Below are 17,785 nucleotides of genomic sequence, written 5' to 3' on the forward strand. Positions count from 1 at the left end.
AGACCAGATTGCTCAAGGCCTCATCCAACCTGGTCTTGAACACCTCCAGGGAGGTGGGATTCATGACCTAGAAGGCTGCTATAAGGTCATCCTAGAGCCTTCTCTTCTCCAGGCCGAACAGCCCCAACTCTTGCAGGCTGTCCCCACAGGGAAAGTGCTGCAGCCTTATGATTATCTTTTTGGCCCTCCTCTGGACCTGGTCCAACAGCTCAATGTCCTTCTTATGCTGGGGAACTAGAAATGTTAATTAGGTACTTTGCATAACTAAGATCCTTAGTATAATTTCTTCTTCCTGAATAGGAATTTTCAACTTTTTTAAAAACAGACGAACTGCCTGCACTGCACTATGCCACTGCTTTTGTCGTTATGGAAATCATGCAGAGATAGGGATCATGTTTGTAATTATTCTGTAGGAAGCAGTAGCTAGTAAGAACCCATAGGTAGATATTAAATAGCTGAATGGGTTTATTTGCAAATATTATTGATGAAAGTATTTACATATATAACTATATACAAATATACAAAGCTCTGGCAGTAGGTAACTGAAAAAACCAAAATATCTACTTAATTTTCTATGCAGAATCAAACAGGTCGAGTATGTGGGAGGTGCTGACAAATATACACATTTATTTCACTGATCTCTTTACCTAAATGAAGTTAAAGGTAAAACTCCTTAAATGTGAGGGGGAAAAGTCTCAAGTTATCAAAGTCCAGGCTCTTCAACCCATAACATTAGCAACAGAATGCCTCCTGGGAAGGCAGTGTGCACACTTGCTAGCCTTTCTTTGATGTAATACAGTAACCTCATCAAGATCCCTGGTTAGAAACTAATCAGTTACAACCTAAAGTTCATGCAGTAAAATGATAAATGTCTCGTTTGCCTCAGTCAATGAAGGGAAGTAAATGAAGTTTAAGAGGAAGAAAACGAACAACCCACAAACTCAAAACCCTCAAGCATCAGGACTCCTTTCTCCTACACAGTACAGATCATTTGAAAGACTTCTTGCAATGTCTGGAACCAGCATTTCAAGAATCATTATTATTCTCCTACTTTTTTGACTTACTTGCTGTAGTGATGAATGTTAAGTACCTTGAAAATGCTTATAAAGGTTTTTGTTTTGTTTTTTCAGAGATCCTTTGAGACTGCAAAGGCTAATATTTAAAGAAGGAAGACGGCATGAGATTGGATTCAGAGGAGTAAAGTTGGTTAGTTTGAGGACAAGACAAAAAGTCGTTATTTAAACCATCTTATGTTGCCATGATGAGAACTTACCATTGCTTCTGGCTGCTGTTTTGGGCTGGTCAGCCCCACCAAAGTTTCTTAACTCCATTACCCAAAAGGACTAGTGGCTTTCCAGAAAAGGAAAAGGTTTTGGTATTGTCTGGAAACAGTAGGCGAGACCTCCACCGTTCCAAAAGGAGCTGGATGTGGAATCAGTTCTTTTTATTGGAGGAATACACAGGAACTGACTACCAATACGTTGGCAAGGTAAGATTCTTTCATATGCATCTACATTTTGCTTTTAGAAGCACTGAAAACCCAGGAATAGCAAGTAGGTAAAAACAATGCTTGCTACAACTTCTACTACACCTTCCTGTCTGTTTAGCTTCTGCTGAAGAGTATTCAACAGAAAGGTTAGTATGCTTCAGCTTCAACAACTGGAAGTTCTTCATTTAACCAGCAACTCCCATGGCCAGTCATGCACAGGTATGTTAAAGATTTTAATTTCTTATTATCATCTGGAAATAATGCAGTTTATTAGGGTTGTCTAGGCCAGATTTTTAGCTTTAAAATGTAATTTGCATTTTCCCTTATGCTCATTAATTTTGCTAGAGTCATGCTAGATAAACCAGAAGAAGATTTGGTCCAAGATATTTAGGATTCACACTACTCGTATTTTGGCAAGGATTCTATCTACCCAGAAAAAGGTAACCCTTTGCCCTTTTATTCCCCACTGTACACAGCAGTGCTGCAGTCATTTTCTGATGAGGCTTTGTGGTGCCATTGAGGACTCTGACATGATGTTAATACCACAATCCATGAGAGCTGATGCACACTGTGCTTGTACACTAAGAAGCAACAGGCAGGGGAACATTTCTAAGCTCAAACCATGCCGGTAGTTGGAAAAGAGTCTATAAAATAATAATAAAATAATGATTAAAAAGCAAACCCAAACAAATGAAAATCCCACAACCAAAAATCACAGTTTAACTCTGAGAATACCCATCTCCCTGAGAAGCAGACCTCCCTGTAGAAAACAACACTTAGATGAATTGTAGATCTAATGCACCTATGGAGCGAGTCTATACTGCCCAAGGGGATGCAGTCCACAGGAACCTCTCTTGCAGAATGCAGAAATTATGCTATTGATGATGGCACTTGAAGCAGAAACAATACATCTTAGGTTTCCAAACCAAAATGGGATTATGCCTGATCTAGTTTGATCTCTCAAGACCTCTTGGCAAAGGCTGCAGATCACAGCAGTTTGACATTTTATCTCCCTCTGCAAGCTTCTGAGCATTCCCAGAAGAGATAGTGGCTGCTTTTCTTTCCTGACAATCATCTGTCAGTCAGAGCTGGATGTGACACTCCTCTCCTGTAAATGGCCACAAGGCGTGATTCGAATGAAGAGCTATCCAGCTGGCGTAATAGTCTTAGAGCTCCAACCAGGACAATCAACATTCATGAAGGGTGCCATTGAGCCCAGTCTACAGGAAAAAGCCAAAGGTAGAGAATCCTCAGAGAGGAGTAGAGAAGGAAGATAAGAGTGTAAGAAAAAAAAAAAAAAAGAACAGAGTAAGAGGGAAGAACTAGAAAGACAGAGGTGGAAGGAGAGGAAACTAAAATAGGAATCAAGATAGAGGAAGTGAAAGGGACATCAGATAGGAGTTGGGAGAAAAAGATTACCTAAAGAGAGCACAAATAAAAATGGAAGATGAGACAGTGAAGAAAAACCAAAAAAACCCCAGCAACAAACAACACATAAGAAGTATGGAATCAAGGAAAAGAAAAAAGAAAATCAATTAAAGGAAGTAGTCCTACACACACACTCCTGTTTGACAGTCTGCTCAGGGGGGCATCAGAGTAATGAACATCTCTTTTTCCAAAGATAAAGCATGTGAGTCTTACAGCCTGTCATCTTCACTGTGAATTTTGATATTAATCCTGCTCAGCACCAAGCCCCCCATTCTGTCCTCTGCAGAATTAGAGCAGAAGCTACTGGCTTCAGAGGGACTGATGGGAAAGTAAATATTCCTGCAGGGTGAGTTTGCTGAGAGAGAGTTTAAAAATGGTCTAGTTGGACCAGAAAAAAGAAGAAAGTTTGAACTGGAGTCAGAGAGAAAAAAAACTGTAGACATTATTTTAAAAAGTTGTTGTTCTACCTATCGGTGCTTTAATAGACTTATTGCTGCAAAGCACAGAAACAACAAATATTGTATAAATGTCACTGATTCTGTGTTCTTGGGCTGTTCACAAGTGGCCTTTCACACGTCTTTCAAATGCCAGAACTACTCACTCCCTTGTAATTGAACAATTAGCCAAGAGGCAGGGAAGAGCAGCCATTTATTATTAGAGAAAGTTAAATATTGGTGTGAGGACAAATGATAGAAACAGCCGAATGTCTCCAAATTGAGGTAACCAGGCAATTTAACTGAACAATTAAACTTGATTGGTGTGGGCAAATCAAGATAATTAATGTGTTTATGAAGCATATATTTTCTCAGGGGATTTGATGTTAACCTTAAATATGAACCAAATATAGTAGGAATATTTGGCTATAGTATTTATAATATACTATAGCATAAAGAAATTGGGAAAGGAAAATCTATTAAAGCAAGAGAAATATATGTATATAAAGGGGAATTGTGTTTATGTCTTACCCTATAACCACTCAGATACGGGTCTTCTGGGGCCTCCATATAAGCTACAAGGAAAAAAAAATCTTTCACTTGGGCTTTTGTCTTTTAATTTGTTAACATCCATTTAATCAAACATATACATCAAAATGTGAGATATGAGACGCCTGTATTTCAGCATTATTTCTATAGACTGCCCAAAGTACAGTTGTAAAACCCTGTAATTGTTTATACTTCAAATCCCACATTCATATAATAATAATTGGGAGAGGCAGGGGAGGAGAAAGAAACGTGAAGAGGAATGAATTCAGGCTTGAGAGGAAAAAAGAAAGGTAATCTCTCTGAAGACAGAGCTCAAGGCAATACTGAAGACAGTGCTGAAGCATTATCCAAGTCATGGACCAGAGCACTACTGTGATCCATAAATGTATACTCTCTCTCCAATGAACCCAAATGCTGTCCATCCTTTAGGAGATAATTACCTAAGTACATACAAAACCAAGTAGCCCTTTTTTGGTACCCAGGGGTACTGTCAGCTACTAAAAAGTTTTGTATGCTGCACACTTTGCTGTCAGCCCAAATACACTGCTCTATCACACTAGACAAGAATATGTAGCAGCCAGCAAGAAGCTCCAGCGGATTGTATGCTGTGGCTCTGACACTAGATCCATCATTTTATTATCCAGTTCTTGTGTCCCTCAATTTCATTCCTGTATATTAGTGAAATAAAGTAGAAATTCTCCCAGTCATGGTTAGTCTCAGACAATATGAGGAATTGAAGCAAAGTTCTAGACTGGAATTATTCATTGCTGAATAACTTGTGAACTACAGCTATTTATTGAAGTGTGATTGATGGGCATGGTGACATTTTAACCTGAAGATATCTTTTTTTCTGGTTCAGAAGTTATGGCATTTGGCAGCAACTCAATCCTAAAATAAAATAAAAGGATTACATGAGCATCAAAGTACAGAATTGCCCAGCACCACTACCTAGCCAAAATCTGCAACAGTAGAGTTGGGTTTTAAAAGAGACCTGTGGCTGCTTAGTACTGTTTTAAAGGGCTAAATCACAGGTAAACAATGAAGCTGTAGTGCAGCTGTATATAGAGATAGATGCTACATTCCCTAGAGGTCTTGAGGTATTTCTGGGCAAAAAGAGTGAAAAAAGTCTGCCCTGTTCCAAGGTTGTATTCAAAGGTATAGTAACCATTTGTATGCACTCAATGTCACTTCATGATGGTGCCATTGGCCTCATAAAATCTATAGACTGGCATCCATCAATGAGTGGTCTTGTTAAAGTACATACCTGTGAATCCTTGTTACATAAAGGAACAGGATGGCACTGTCTTTTAGACTAAAGGAAGAGCTGAACAAATCTTAACTCTTACTCATTAACCCAGGAACAGCTTCTGGCAGTCTGCAGTGGAAAGGAACAACTTAACATTCCTGATAAAAACAGCACAACTGTGGAACTAAAAGGAAATTTCCAGACATACTTTTCATTTTTTCGCTGTGTCTTATTGATGTTTGTATAATTCAAGCAGCATGCTTGCCTGAAAGCTATCTGATGTTACTACCTGTACAACCTATCATAAACAATCATCCTCTGCTGACAGCTCCATTTTTCAAAGAAGATAAAGTCAAAGTTCTGCTGCTGTGTGGCTTGGTGAAGCAGAAAGAATACTGCATTACTGTAGGCAAAACCAGAATCCTTTTGTTTGGTGTTGAAAGAACCACAGGGAACTATAAATTAACCTCTGTCAGGAATGGTTTAAGGTACCATTGATCCTGCTTTGGAGGGGAGGCGGGGGGGGGGGGGGGGGGTGAACTAAATGATATCACAGTGTAGTTTCAGTATTGTTCAGTATTGTTTTTCTTTCTTTTGCCTGTTTTTACTTCTGGCTACAACTATTCTGAAAACAAGCAGAATCATTCCTTGCAGTGTATTCCAACAGAAGCAAATCAAACAAAAGGTGGAATCTCTCCAAACCACTGAAAGTAGTGGGAGTAAGTGACATACTGGGACAAAAAAAAAGTCTGGCTGTGAGCAGACACAAGGGGCTATTTAAACAAGGGAAATTGTCTCCATGTAATACAGTCCATGCATTTTCAGCATTTGAGGCAGTAATGGGTCACATTACCCCAATGTTTAAAAGGTATCATCACATCTTAATTGGATGACATGATAACTAGCAAGAGAAACCTCAATTTCTCCTACATTGTTAGTGTGCTGGCATTCTGTACATTTTGTTCCCCCAGAAAAGCAAGATGTGAAAAGTCTAACTAAAATGATTCTTGCCATCTGCACTTTTAATATCCTTTATGCAGTTCTTTTGGCAAACACTTGCTTAGTATTTCTCTTTACTTTGTAACTTGCACTATGATATAAACCTGATGCCTGCAGTTTCCTATTCTAAACGCAGTGGATATGTGTTATCTTTACAAGGTCTACAATTAAAAGTCCCCCTTGTGACTTCTATTTATTCAGGGAGTCTACTCAAAACAGTTCTCCAGTTCTAGATTCTGCATTCTCCTTCCCGGAGAACTGGCAGCCCAAGAGCTAGGCTTTAAGTCTCTGAATGACCTGTCAGCCCTGAACAATTCCTGGCCTTGAAGTGGCTTCGTAACAAAACTGAAAACAGCTATTAGTCACCCCTGGGTTGAATCAGTCAATGTAAAGTGCTCTATGGGTTGCAGCAGTGCCCAGAGTGTACACAAGGCTCTGGGCTGGACGCCTGTCCCTGGCAAGTCCTCAACCATCCTCTTCCACAGCTCAATGTGCACATAAAATTTGACTTTATGCTGTGCCTCTCAAAGGACCTTCACATCCTTTACCATGCAGAAGGAGGAGGACAAAGGTTTTGCACCCTTCCAGATTTAGGTTTCCCTCCAGCACACTATCTGTGAGAGATTGCAGTGGTCCTTGGGGAGTACTAATGGCCATCTGCACCTCTCTCTGCAGAGGAATAAGGCTTTTGAGGGGCATTCATGGTACTCCTGCCCTTGCTCCTGACAAGAAAGTCACAGAATCCTTTTTTTGTGTCCTTTACATGTCTCAGTGTTAGTCAACTGCAATGATATGCTTAACTGTGTGGTGAAAGAAACATTAAGATCAACCTTTTACACATGAGGAAACTGGTATACAGGGAGCTTAAATAACTTCATGCACAGATGAAAGTCAGGGATTTCTAAACTGAGATTAAAATTAAACAAACAAACAAACAAAAAACAGAGTTCTTTGCCATCTTCCCTACCCCTCCCATTTAAATTATTAGGTCACCTGCCTCCCACTTCAGGAGGCTGAATATTTGTCATTCTCTTAAAAGGTAGAAAAAATGCCATGGTGCAGCTGCACTTTCTTTATTCCTCATCCATCATTCATATTTGCTGTCCCACTGTTTGACTTTCCCAAGTGCCCTTCATTCCTATATTGAATTGCACACACATATACACACTTGTCTTATATTCCTCTTTGAAAGATTTACTGGCTCTGATAGAACTTCTCTGTACTGTCAGTCTCTGTGGAATAGAGATAACTCTGAAATGAGGGACGGTTGAGAGGTTAGAGGCCCAGAATGACAATCCAGAAACAGCTTGCAGATTTTAAACTGTCATATGGGAGCTAAGAAAGGAGGCAATGAGGAATGGGTGGGATGGACAAGAATGTTATTCAGAAAATGAAAAGGCAGGAAATATAGGATGGTTAATGTTTATGATCATCGTAATTGTGACTCTACTTGGCATCATCCTTGTATCCAAATATATTATACAACATAAGAGCCTTACAACCATCTGTTTCAAACATACCACACTTCCTGCATTACAGTACATGATGGTAGTTAGACTGTAACAGTACACAACCTTCTTCCCATTCTACCTAGAGAAGCATGAAATCCTGGGACCCGCAAGCCAATCTTTCTGTTAATTCTTATTTTTCATTTTTTGTGCCTTGAACTAAACAATCTTGTTTTCCATATGCTAACAACCTGCTCATACCAGTACTTACGTTTTGGGCCACATCATGTCACAGACCATCTTGCCCTACTCTTGGTAGCAATTTGCATGTCTTCCTGGATTGTGCACCCCTAGACTTTTAGCTATAGAAAAACAGCTCTCCTCAGGGAGAGACTACTGGTGAAGTTCATGCTTTATTTCAACTTACTTACATCACAGGTCTTTGGAGCTGTTTTCTTATTTATACAGCACAGTAAAATCCTCACTATAAAGCTGCAACATCATAAATATGGAATGGCAGGCTAGTGACAGTTCAAGGCAAAGAATCATTGTTACACCCCCCCTTTTTTTTTTTTTGTTTAGAGTTGGCTCACCAAAAATATTAAAGCATAAACCATAATCCCTTTTCTTTTGCTGCTGTTTCACCTAGTGGTGAACACAGGGTCACAACAGGGCAGGAAATTGAGAGCTGTGGCCAGTCAGTGTAACGTTTCAAAAGACAAACTGAAAATGTGTTGTGATGTGAATGCTGTTGATACTGTTGATCTGTATGTGCTAATGCAGACTGTGGCTTGCTTTCACCATTCACGGGGGGAAACAAACCTCAGCATGCACTTGCAAATACTTCAGGATTCAGTGAAGCTTGTAGTTATCATGCAAGTCAGAGGTGGCAGATGAAAGATAAGGAAGAATCACCCTCTGGAAAGAAAGGAGAAAGGAAAAACATCAATCTAATGTCACCAAAAAAAAAAAAAAAAAAAAAAAAAAAGGATAAAAAAAACCCCACCAAAACCCCAGAACATCATTGTAAAGAAATAAAACACTCCCAGTGAGCTGGAAGTTAAAAATGTACATTAAAGGAGAAGGGGGAAACCAGGAAATGCTTATGTTAGAACTATCATTCCCACTGGTTGATTTTCAGAGTTTTTTATTTTGGAATCATATAATTCAGTGAAGACTGCTGTCCTACCCTCAATGTGCATATGCCATGTTGTACAGAGCGGGGGTCCAGAACAACTCAGCTGGAATGGCCTGGCACTATTTCTTACTTTGTCTCTTTGTGAAATATCCAGCAATATTTCACCATTAGATGTTTGCTGGAACAAAGAAGGTTTTACTGACCCACACAGGTTCATATAATGATCATTCAGTCATCTTTAGCATGGTTGTCAGCTTTGCCCATACTACATCTTCATACTGGAAGGCAACAACACGTCAGGTCTCTCATATAACTTCTGTTTAGTGTCATTTATCATTAATGGAAGGTTAAGTTCTCCCAAAGACAGAACCAAACAGTTTAACTGTATGTTTGCCTCCATGACATGCCCCCTCCTACCCAGCAATCCTTGCAATCAAGCTGACTGGGACACCAGCAGAGGATTTAAAGGGCATGCAAACAGAGGTGTCAGAGCATTCATAGTTTCTTTCAACTCCATGCTCATTCTGTGGTATAACACATTTCAGGTCAGTTGCTTAAAGGAGAGTTAATGCTGATTACAACTGCTAAATTTCCACACAGAAAGTCCTGTACTCATAGAAGTAACAAGTGCCAAGGGCATTGCAAGCAAAGAGTTAATGCCTTGTGGTTGAAATTCTTGCATGAATATTCATGGCAACTGTAAAATAGTGTGAGCCTCTGCTACTTTCAAGTAATAAAGTCTGTCAGGATCTAGAGCATTCACCTGATAAACTCACCTCATGCAAATATCTATTATTTTACCTACAGAAAATATTTTATGAAAAATTCCTTTTAGATTATTTAGACTTGATAAGATCACACCAATTATGTGTGCTTCAGAGAGAATTTTTTTCTTTCATGAATACTAGATATGATATAATTGGAAGAGCATAGACAAGTACTCTCACCAAAAGAATTCTAGGGTTTCCAGTCAAAATGAACTCACATTCCTAGACAGGCAATGTTGAATCTTGAACTGTTAGCTGAAGCCTGGGACTGACTATCACACCTGGCAGACAGAATCACAGAATAACTAAGGCTGGAAGAAACCCCTAGAGGCAATCTAATCTAAGCCTCTCCTCAAAGCAGGTCCAATTAGAGCAAGTTGCTCAGGGCAGTGTGTGGTCAAATTTTGTGTTATTTCCAAGGATGGACATTCCACAGTTTCTTTAGACACCTTTTTCAGTGCTTAACCATCTTCCCCTTCTTTATTTTTCCCCTCTCCTAATATCTAATCAGGATTTCCTTTGTTGCAACTTATGTCTATTGCCTCTCATCCTATTACTGCCTTCTCTAGCTGTGCCCATGAGGTACCTGTAAACAACAATAAACCTTCACAATTCTTAACAAACCCATTTTTTCTCCTCTCCTCACACACCATGTGCTCCAGCCCCTCTAACCCTCTTGGTGACCCTTCTGTAAACTCACCATTAATATCTTTCTTGTGCAAAGGAGGGGCAAAACTAGATGCAGTACTCCAGTTACATTCTCACCAACTCTGAATGAAAGAGAATGATCAACATCCTCAATGAAGGCCATATTTCTGCTAAAACAAACCAGTTGGCTTTCTTCTCAGCAAGGGCATACAGATGATTCATGTTCAATGTCTTGTCTGAAGTATCTGAATGCCCAGATACTTCCACTGCAACACTTTTTCCTGTCCAGCCTGTAACACTACAAGTGCTTATTCCAGCATAAATGCAGGACTTTGCATTTGCCTGTACTGAACGTTTTGACTTTTCCTTAAGTCCATTTCTCCTGGCTGTTGAGGTCCCTCCAGATAGCAGCTTGGCCTTCTCAATATTGAGTGTACTCTATTCAACTGACCTCCATTTTTTTAACAATCTGCAAAAGCTGCATTACATCATTTGAGCCATTAAGACATTAAGCAACATTTAACCCCAGCATCAACATGAGAGGAACATCAGTAGTGATCAGCCACCAGTCAGAGTTCATACCACAGATCACAATCCTTTCAGCTTGGCTATCCAGCCAATTTTCCACCCACTTTGTTAAACATTTCTCCAGCCCGTATCTCACTCATTTGTCTGCCAGGATACTGTAGGAGACTGTGTCAGAGGCATTGAAAAGTCATGCAATATCCACTGCCCTCTACTTGTTCACAGTGCCATCCATGCCTTCATGAAAGGCAGCCAAGTTAGCTAAGCATGATTTGCCACTACTAAATTCTCAGATTCTTCTTCTTGCTCTCTTCTGGAATGAGCATGACTTTCTCAGAGTTTAAGAACATTCCCCAGTGATTATGACTTTCAGACATTATAGAAAGAAAACATTTAATTACCATCCTTAGATCCATCCAGTGTTGTCCTATGGAGCTGAGTTTTTCCAATTTACTTAAAAGGCTGCTAATTTATTGGGGGTTTGTCTGCTGTGAATAATGCTTCACTCCACCAGAATTTTCTGCTATGCTCAAGGATCTTTGGGGCCTGTGGGCAAATTGCACTTCCACATCCCTGAGCAGTTCTTTTTCATTCATGAGTAATGGGACCAACATAACACATCCTCTGGTCAACTAATCAGTCTCTTGGGTCAAGAAACTGTCTTATGCCATTCTGGTTTGCTTGCATATAGACACAGAGCCCTTCCAGCAAACATGAGAACGATTAAAGTCTCCCATAAGTATTTGGGCCTGCAATCACAGAATTGTCTCCATCTGTGTAAACAAGGCTTCAACTTCTTCATCTCTTCAAGCAGGTGGTCTGTAGCAGATGCCTGTCATGATGTCTTGTGTTGGTCTGTCCTATTCTCTACAAGCTCTTAATTGTTTTGTCACCTGTTCCAAAGAGAAGCTCCACCTATCCAGATGATCTTTTACTAATTTTCCTCCTTGCCTTCCTGACCTGGACTTTCTAAAGGACCTACATGCCTCAGCTGCTGCAGCATTCAAGTCATGTGAGCTGTAACTACATATCTTGATTAATGCACTTTAAGGAATACTTACCTGAAAGAGAAATCTACTCAATGGCAGCCTTGGCTAGAGTTTCCCATAAACATATTCCTAGTTGAGCAGCCTTTTTGAAGAAGGTCTTGTTGAAATTTAAATATGAAGCTTTTTAGATTGTACCTGCTGTCAAATCCTTAATTATGTTTACATGACAAAAACTTTAGTTTAGAAACAAAGTTGGAGAACATGACAGCATGGAGATTTTTTTTTTCCCCCAGCTTCTGAACTAAGTGATCCAGGCATGGAGGTAGATTAAAGACTCAACTAAGCCTGTGGATATGAATTAATTTCCTTCTTATTAAGTCTTCATTTAAATCTGAATGTGGGTTCTTATTTGTTTAAGTGTTTGTCTGTATTTTCCCTTCTCCATTTCACCTCCTTTCTTCCCTCCCACACATACCTTTATAGCATATAAAATTCTTACATATATTTCAGGATTTGATTGTCAGCATCAAGTAGTCAGAATATCAAAGGGCCACCTTTGTTGGTAAGCAAAAGATGAGCATTTGCTTTCAAGCACATCCATCAGGGAGTGGTCAGAAGCTGTTACTTGCTGAAGAAGCCTGATGTTTTATTCAACTATATCCCAATAAGTCATTTCTGGATATTAGACCAAGGGATTTTCTTGGTTTGTTTTGTTATTTTTTTATCCTAGATAATTGTTAAGATAGATTCTTCCCTACCCTCACAGGGGTTTTCACTGAATTAGAAATGTACTGATTCATATACCTTCATGAGGTGCTGCATTTGCCTATTCTATAATTTTGAGACATTTGTGAAATTCATGAGTCCAAAGAAAACATTTTCTCACTGATGAAATGGATAATTGCGACCAGTGATAAAAAGTAAACAACTGTCCCTGAGTAAAAGGATTTCCTGAGAAATCAAATGCAATCAGAGCTGGCCACATCATACAGACTAATTAAACACATCACATAATTTAGAGATTAGGGCACATATATTAAACCAAATTATTAATTATGGAAGTGCACATTTGTTGAATTCACTCCTTTCTGAAAATAAAAAATTATTTTCTTCTTATCTCAGTGGAATACTTGCTGTCATCTACTACTATGTGAGTTCACTTTTTGAGTAAAGTGGTACAGGGTAGAAGTCCCATTATAGTCAATTAAAGATCTTCAAATTAATTGAAAATATTTAGATCAAACCCAGAAAAGTATTCTGCCATAAAATGGCTGGGTACACAGAAAAACTCAAATGACTTTTTTTCCTCTTGTGTAATTTTTAACAGATGAGGTACATACCTGGGCCTTTTGTCTTAGTGAGTATCTTTTCTTGCAAAAAAATAAAGAGAATGAGACATAGTTTATATGTTAATTAGTAAGCCTAAACAGTACAGGTACATGAACTGTGCTGTAGGTACCTTTTCCTGTGCCCCTATCTGTCTTTTAGCTATGCAATAATATCAGGATATTGGAACTATTTTGCTCTGACTTGGAAAAAGGCAATAATGAAAGTTCACCTGCTAGAAATGAAAACTCATGTATTCCTTTTCACTTTAGCACAAAGTCTTAAGGTACCACGGGGAAAAAAGCATACAACTGTGTTTTTTTAAACTACCTTGGCTTTTCTTAAGAGAACAACCAGATCTTCATGCTTTTGTGAGGGTAATTTCAAAAGTCTATACAATGCTCTTTTGTTCCCATCACTACTGTTTAGCTGGAGAGGGCTCTTTAGTCTTTCAGACAAAGGTATAGTGAAATGCAACTGCTGTAGGTAAAAACTGGGAAAATTCAGTTTACAGCCACAGAGCTTTTAATTTTTTTAAAGTGAGAAGTGAGTTACTACTCACAGAAAGAATTGTTTTGTGTTCCTTAGAGCATAAAAGAAAGACCTGCTATCTTACTTACTGTTCTTACTTACAGTAGTTCAAAGAAAAGCAAGAAGTTTGATAAAGAACATTAAATTCCAGGGCCCATATGTACAGAGAGGAGACTTGACACCACAGTCTCTTCTGCCTTATAAATTAAAGACCTGCTTTGTCTTCGTAAAGGCAAACTTTGTGAATTCCTGCTTTAATTGTGCTTGAAAATAATAGGAAGAGTAACAAATAAAACTTGCATTACCACAGAAGAGCTAAACACCACTCAGCTCAGGAGAACATAGAGACACCTTTACCTATTTTGAAGCTTTGCTAAATATTCATGAAGATCTGATAACGAGTTGCCCCTTGAGAGAAGGGCCAACAGAAAGAGACCTTTTTAGTCTGAGGTAACAGTTAACTGCAGAGCAGGACAAAAAAGTTCTTGTGCCTTTGTCCCTGTTTAATCACGATGAAGAGCAGCAGCAGCTGGGGAACCCAAGAGGAAAAAGAGTTGATAGGCCCTAGGCAATGCTGAAAGGATTAATACTTTCCAAATGATTTTTTGCAAAGCTGATTAGCTGTGGCTGCATGTTTGCACTTCAGGTTAGAAAACTCATTTGTGATTTTGAAGGGTGTATCATAAAGCTGTGAGCCACCGGGGTATGGGTGTTTATTCTTAGCTTCACGCATTTAAAATAGAACAGTAGGTTCCCAGCTACTATTTGGCCAGCCTGTTCTGTAAACCAAAGATCACAGCATCAGCCAGCCTGGTGTCCCTGTACATCTTGGTCATGTAACCTCATATATAGCCCTCACAAAAAGAGAAAGGAGTTTTCCAGCCTGCCGTTGTCCCTGGTCAAATGACAAATCATAAAATCATTAAGGTTGGAAAAGACCTTTAAGATCATCAAGTCCAACCATAACCCAGCTACCATGACCACTAAACTATATCCCGAAGTGACACATCTACACACTTCTTGAACGCATCCAGTGAGGGCAATTCCACCACCTCCCTGGGCAGCCTATTCCAATGCCTCACCGCTCTCTCAGTAAAGAAATTTTACCTAAGATCCAATCTAAACCTCTCCTGGCACAACTTAAGCTCATTTCTTCTCATCCTATCACTAGTACTTGGGAGAAGAGACCAACACCAGCCTCACTCTGGCCTCCTTTCAGGTAGTACGGCAGTAAGATCTCCCCTTAGCCTTTTCTTCTCCAGACTAAACACCTCCAGCTCCCTCAGCCACTCCTTATATGACATGCTCTCCAAACCCCTCATCAGACTTGTTGCACTTCTCTGGACACCTTCCAGAATCCCAAAGTCTTTCTTACACTGTGGAGCCCAGAACTGAATACAGTATTCAAGCTGTGGCCTCACCAGGGCCATACATAGGCACCATCACTTCTCTACTCCTGCTGGACACATGGGTTTTGATACAGGCCAGGATGCTGCTGGCCTTCTTGGCCATGTGGGCACACTGCTGGCTCATGTTCAGCCAGCCATCCACCAGCACCCCCAGATCCAGGCTCCTTATTTCTTACACTTTTTTTTTTCTTTTGTTTCACCACTGTTCCCTATTATTCCAGTGTCTTTTCTATGGTTTCTTTCTTTGTTTTGAAATCAGATGCCACCATCTTTTATTCTGAGTTTGCCTTCTGAATACCTGCTTGTGTCTGAATGTTGAAATGTCCTTATTGCTTTTTGGACTCTTTTTTTCCTGTGCTTTACCTTCTCTTAGTGTCATTTATTTGCAGGGATTAGATTGGTACTCCTGCTTTTGACAGTGAATGAGAAAGATCACTGACATTTTGATGCTCTCAAGAAACAGAAAGATATCATCATCTTGCTGCAGGTTTCTTCCTAGGTGTTTTTTCTATTCCTCCTATAACAGGATAGGAGGATGTTTTTTTTTTCAGATGATACTGCTGTTACTGAACAATTCTATTTGACATCTAGTTGTTTTCTCCATCTGCAGTGGGTGCAATTTTAGCATTTTTTTTAATCTCATGGCATTTTTTTGGGTAAAAACCCTCAGGTTTAGATCTAAGAACAGTACTTAGGTTAAAGGGGGACCCTTAGAGGGCATTATTGTTTTACCCTTTCCCGTTACACTCTGGGTTGTTTCTTTTACTAAAACATTTCAATTTTTTTAAGTAGAAATGATTGCATTTTAACAGAGAATGATCAGGGAACTGGTAGACCTTCCATATGAGGAAAGGCTGAGGTTTGTTCAGCCTTGAGAAGGCTTAGAGGAGACCTTATTACCACATACCAGTATATGAAGGGCAGATACCAGGACAATGGAGACTCCCTTTTTACAAGGAGTCACATGTAAAAGACAAGGGGTAATGGGTACAAGTTACTCCTGGGGAGATTCCCACTGGACTCCAGAAGAAAATGTTTCACCATGGGAACAGTCAGACATTGGAATCAGCTCCCAAGAGAAGTAATGGATTTGCCTACATTGGTAATTTTAAGGCTCAGCTTGACAGAGTGCAGGGCCATCTCATTTAAACAACACTATCACCTAGAAAGGCTGGATCAGATGATCCATGGGGTCCCTTCCAACCTGGCATTCTGTGATTCTGTCTCATAGTCCAAGTATTGGATCCCTCTATACTTTACAATTTATTTATTTATTAATGCATTTTTTTCTTCAAACATACCTTTGATTCCATGGAATGAAGGCTGATATGGCTTGCCTAAAAAAAAAAGGCAGCTTTCTGATACAAACTTTATATAAAACCTTTATATAAAAACTTTATATATATATAGTCTGTTACTTCTTATTATATTAATAAGAGCTGAATGAGCCAGGGTTTAAAGTAGTTCTGATTCTGCTATACAACCTTTTATAAACAAAACCCCAAAATGTAAGCACAATCCAGATAGGACATATTCTATAGAATCATACGTTGATCTGGTGGAAAAGACCTCTGAGATCACTGAGTCTATCATATTTTCCAAGGGCTCTAAAGAAGCCAACACTCCAAAATGCAGAAATCTTATATAAACTCAGTAATTCTTCAGTGCTCTTTTTTCATGAATTTTCTACAGATTTCATGTTTGCATGCCTGATTTCAGTACTGAATCTTATCCTTTATTGCTCACCAGAACATTATATAGGTAGAAAAGGATGCTCTTCAAAATGGAAGGAATAGAAGCAGGATGAAAATGCAATGTTCTTGAAATAATAGTTATTAAAAATAATCCAATGAATGATCATAAATTAGAAACAGCAAGAGAAGGATAAAAACCGGCATGTTTTAGTCAATCATGGGATGACAGAAGAAAGCTAGTTTGATACAGCAATGAAAATGGCATATGCTTGTACTCATTTCTAATAGAGATAGGAAAACATTAACATCATTGTTCAAAGACCTGTGTCCATTTATACAGAAGGAAAGGCAATTGAAATGCAGCAATTACAGAAAAATTACTAGGATCATCAGTTCCTCATATCTGGCCTTTTCTTCAATGGCTCTGCATAGAATCCATTCACTTGGAAACAAGAGACTGGAGTTGTAAACAGGATTCCAGCTGAGGACTCAGAAGTGCCTTTTTTACAAGCAAAGACTGTATATAGGCTGGTGGCCTAGCAAAGAAAAATACTGAAAGCATATAGGATTATTATCTATAAATGCTGGATGAGGAAGAATGTATGTACATGGGAAGAGGTTCTTAAAAAAGAAAAACAATGCTAGCACAAGAATAGCACAACTCATCTGGAGAACGAGAGTCTCTTCTAATCACCAGAGCAACCATCTCTTCAAATAGGAACACTGTAACTGGTGCACCTTTTTCTTCACCAGGCATAGGGGGAAGCAAGCAAGTGAAATTTGCATTAACAAACTGAAACACTTCTGAGCCATATTCAGGTTTACTGTATTAACTATAGTATAGTAACTATACTTATTATAGTAAACTAATAACTTTCTATAGTTCCCATAATCACAGGATATTAGGGGTTGGAAGGGACCTCTGAAGATCATTGAGTCCAATCCCCCTGCCAGAGCAGGACCATAGAATCTAGCACAGGTTGCACAGGAACACATCCAGATGGGTCTTGAAAGTCTCCAGAGGAGACTCCACAACCCCTCTGGGCAGCCTGTTCCAGTGCTCTGTGACCCTCACAGTGCAGAAGTTCCTCCTCATGTTGAGGTGGAACCTCCTGTGTTGTAGTTTATGTCCATTACCCCCTGTCCTATCATAGGGTGCAACAGA

At 39.3% G+C, this 17,785-nt stretch overlaps 1 protein-coding gene across 4 annotated transcripts in view; it reads left to right on the top strand.

Annotated features, from left to right (window-relative positions):
- Positions 1–1,258: 1,258 nt before the first annotated feature.
- The window catches only part of LOC128967622 (cadherin-6), a 47,662-nt gene continuing 31,135 nt past the window's right edge, over positions 1,259–17,785 (top strand). For all 4 annotated transcript variants that reach the window (XM_054381803.1, XM_054381804.1, XM_054381805.1 and 1 more), the window contains exon 1: positions 1,259–1,489. In XM_054381803.1, coding sequence (XP_054237778.1) covers positions 1,259–1,489 — 231 coding nt within the window. The remainder of the gene's footprint in view (positions 1,490–17,785) is intronic.

The sequence above is a fragment of the Indicator indicator genome, chromosome 6 (assembly GCF_027791375.1).
Source record: "Indicator indicator isolate 239-I01 chromosome 6, UM_Iind_1.1, whole genome shotgun sequence".
Classification (NCBI taxonomy): domain Eukaryota; kingdom Metazoa; phylum Chordata; class Aves; order Piciformes; family Indicatoridae; genus Indicator; species Indicator indicator.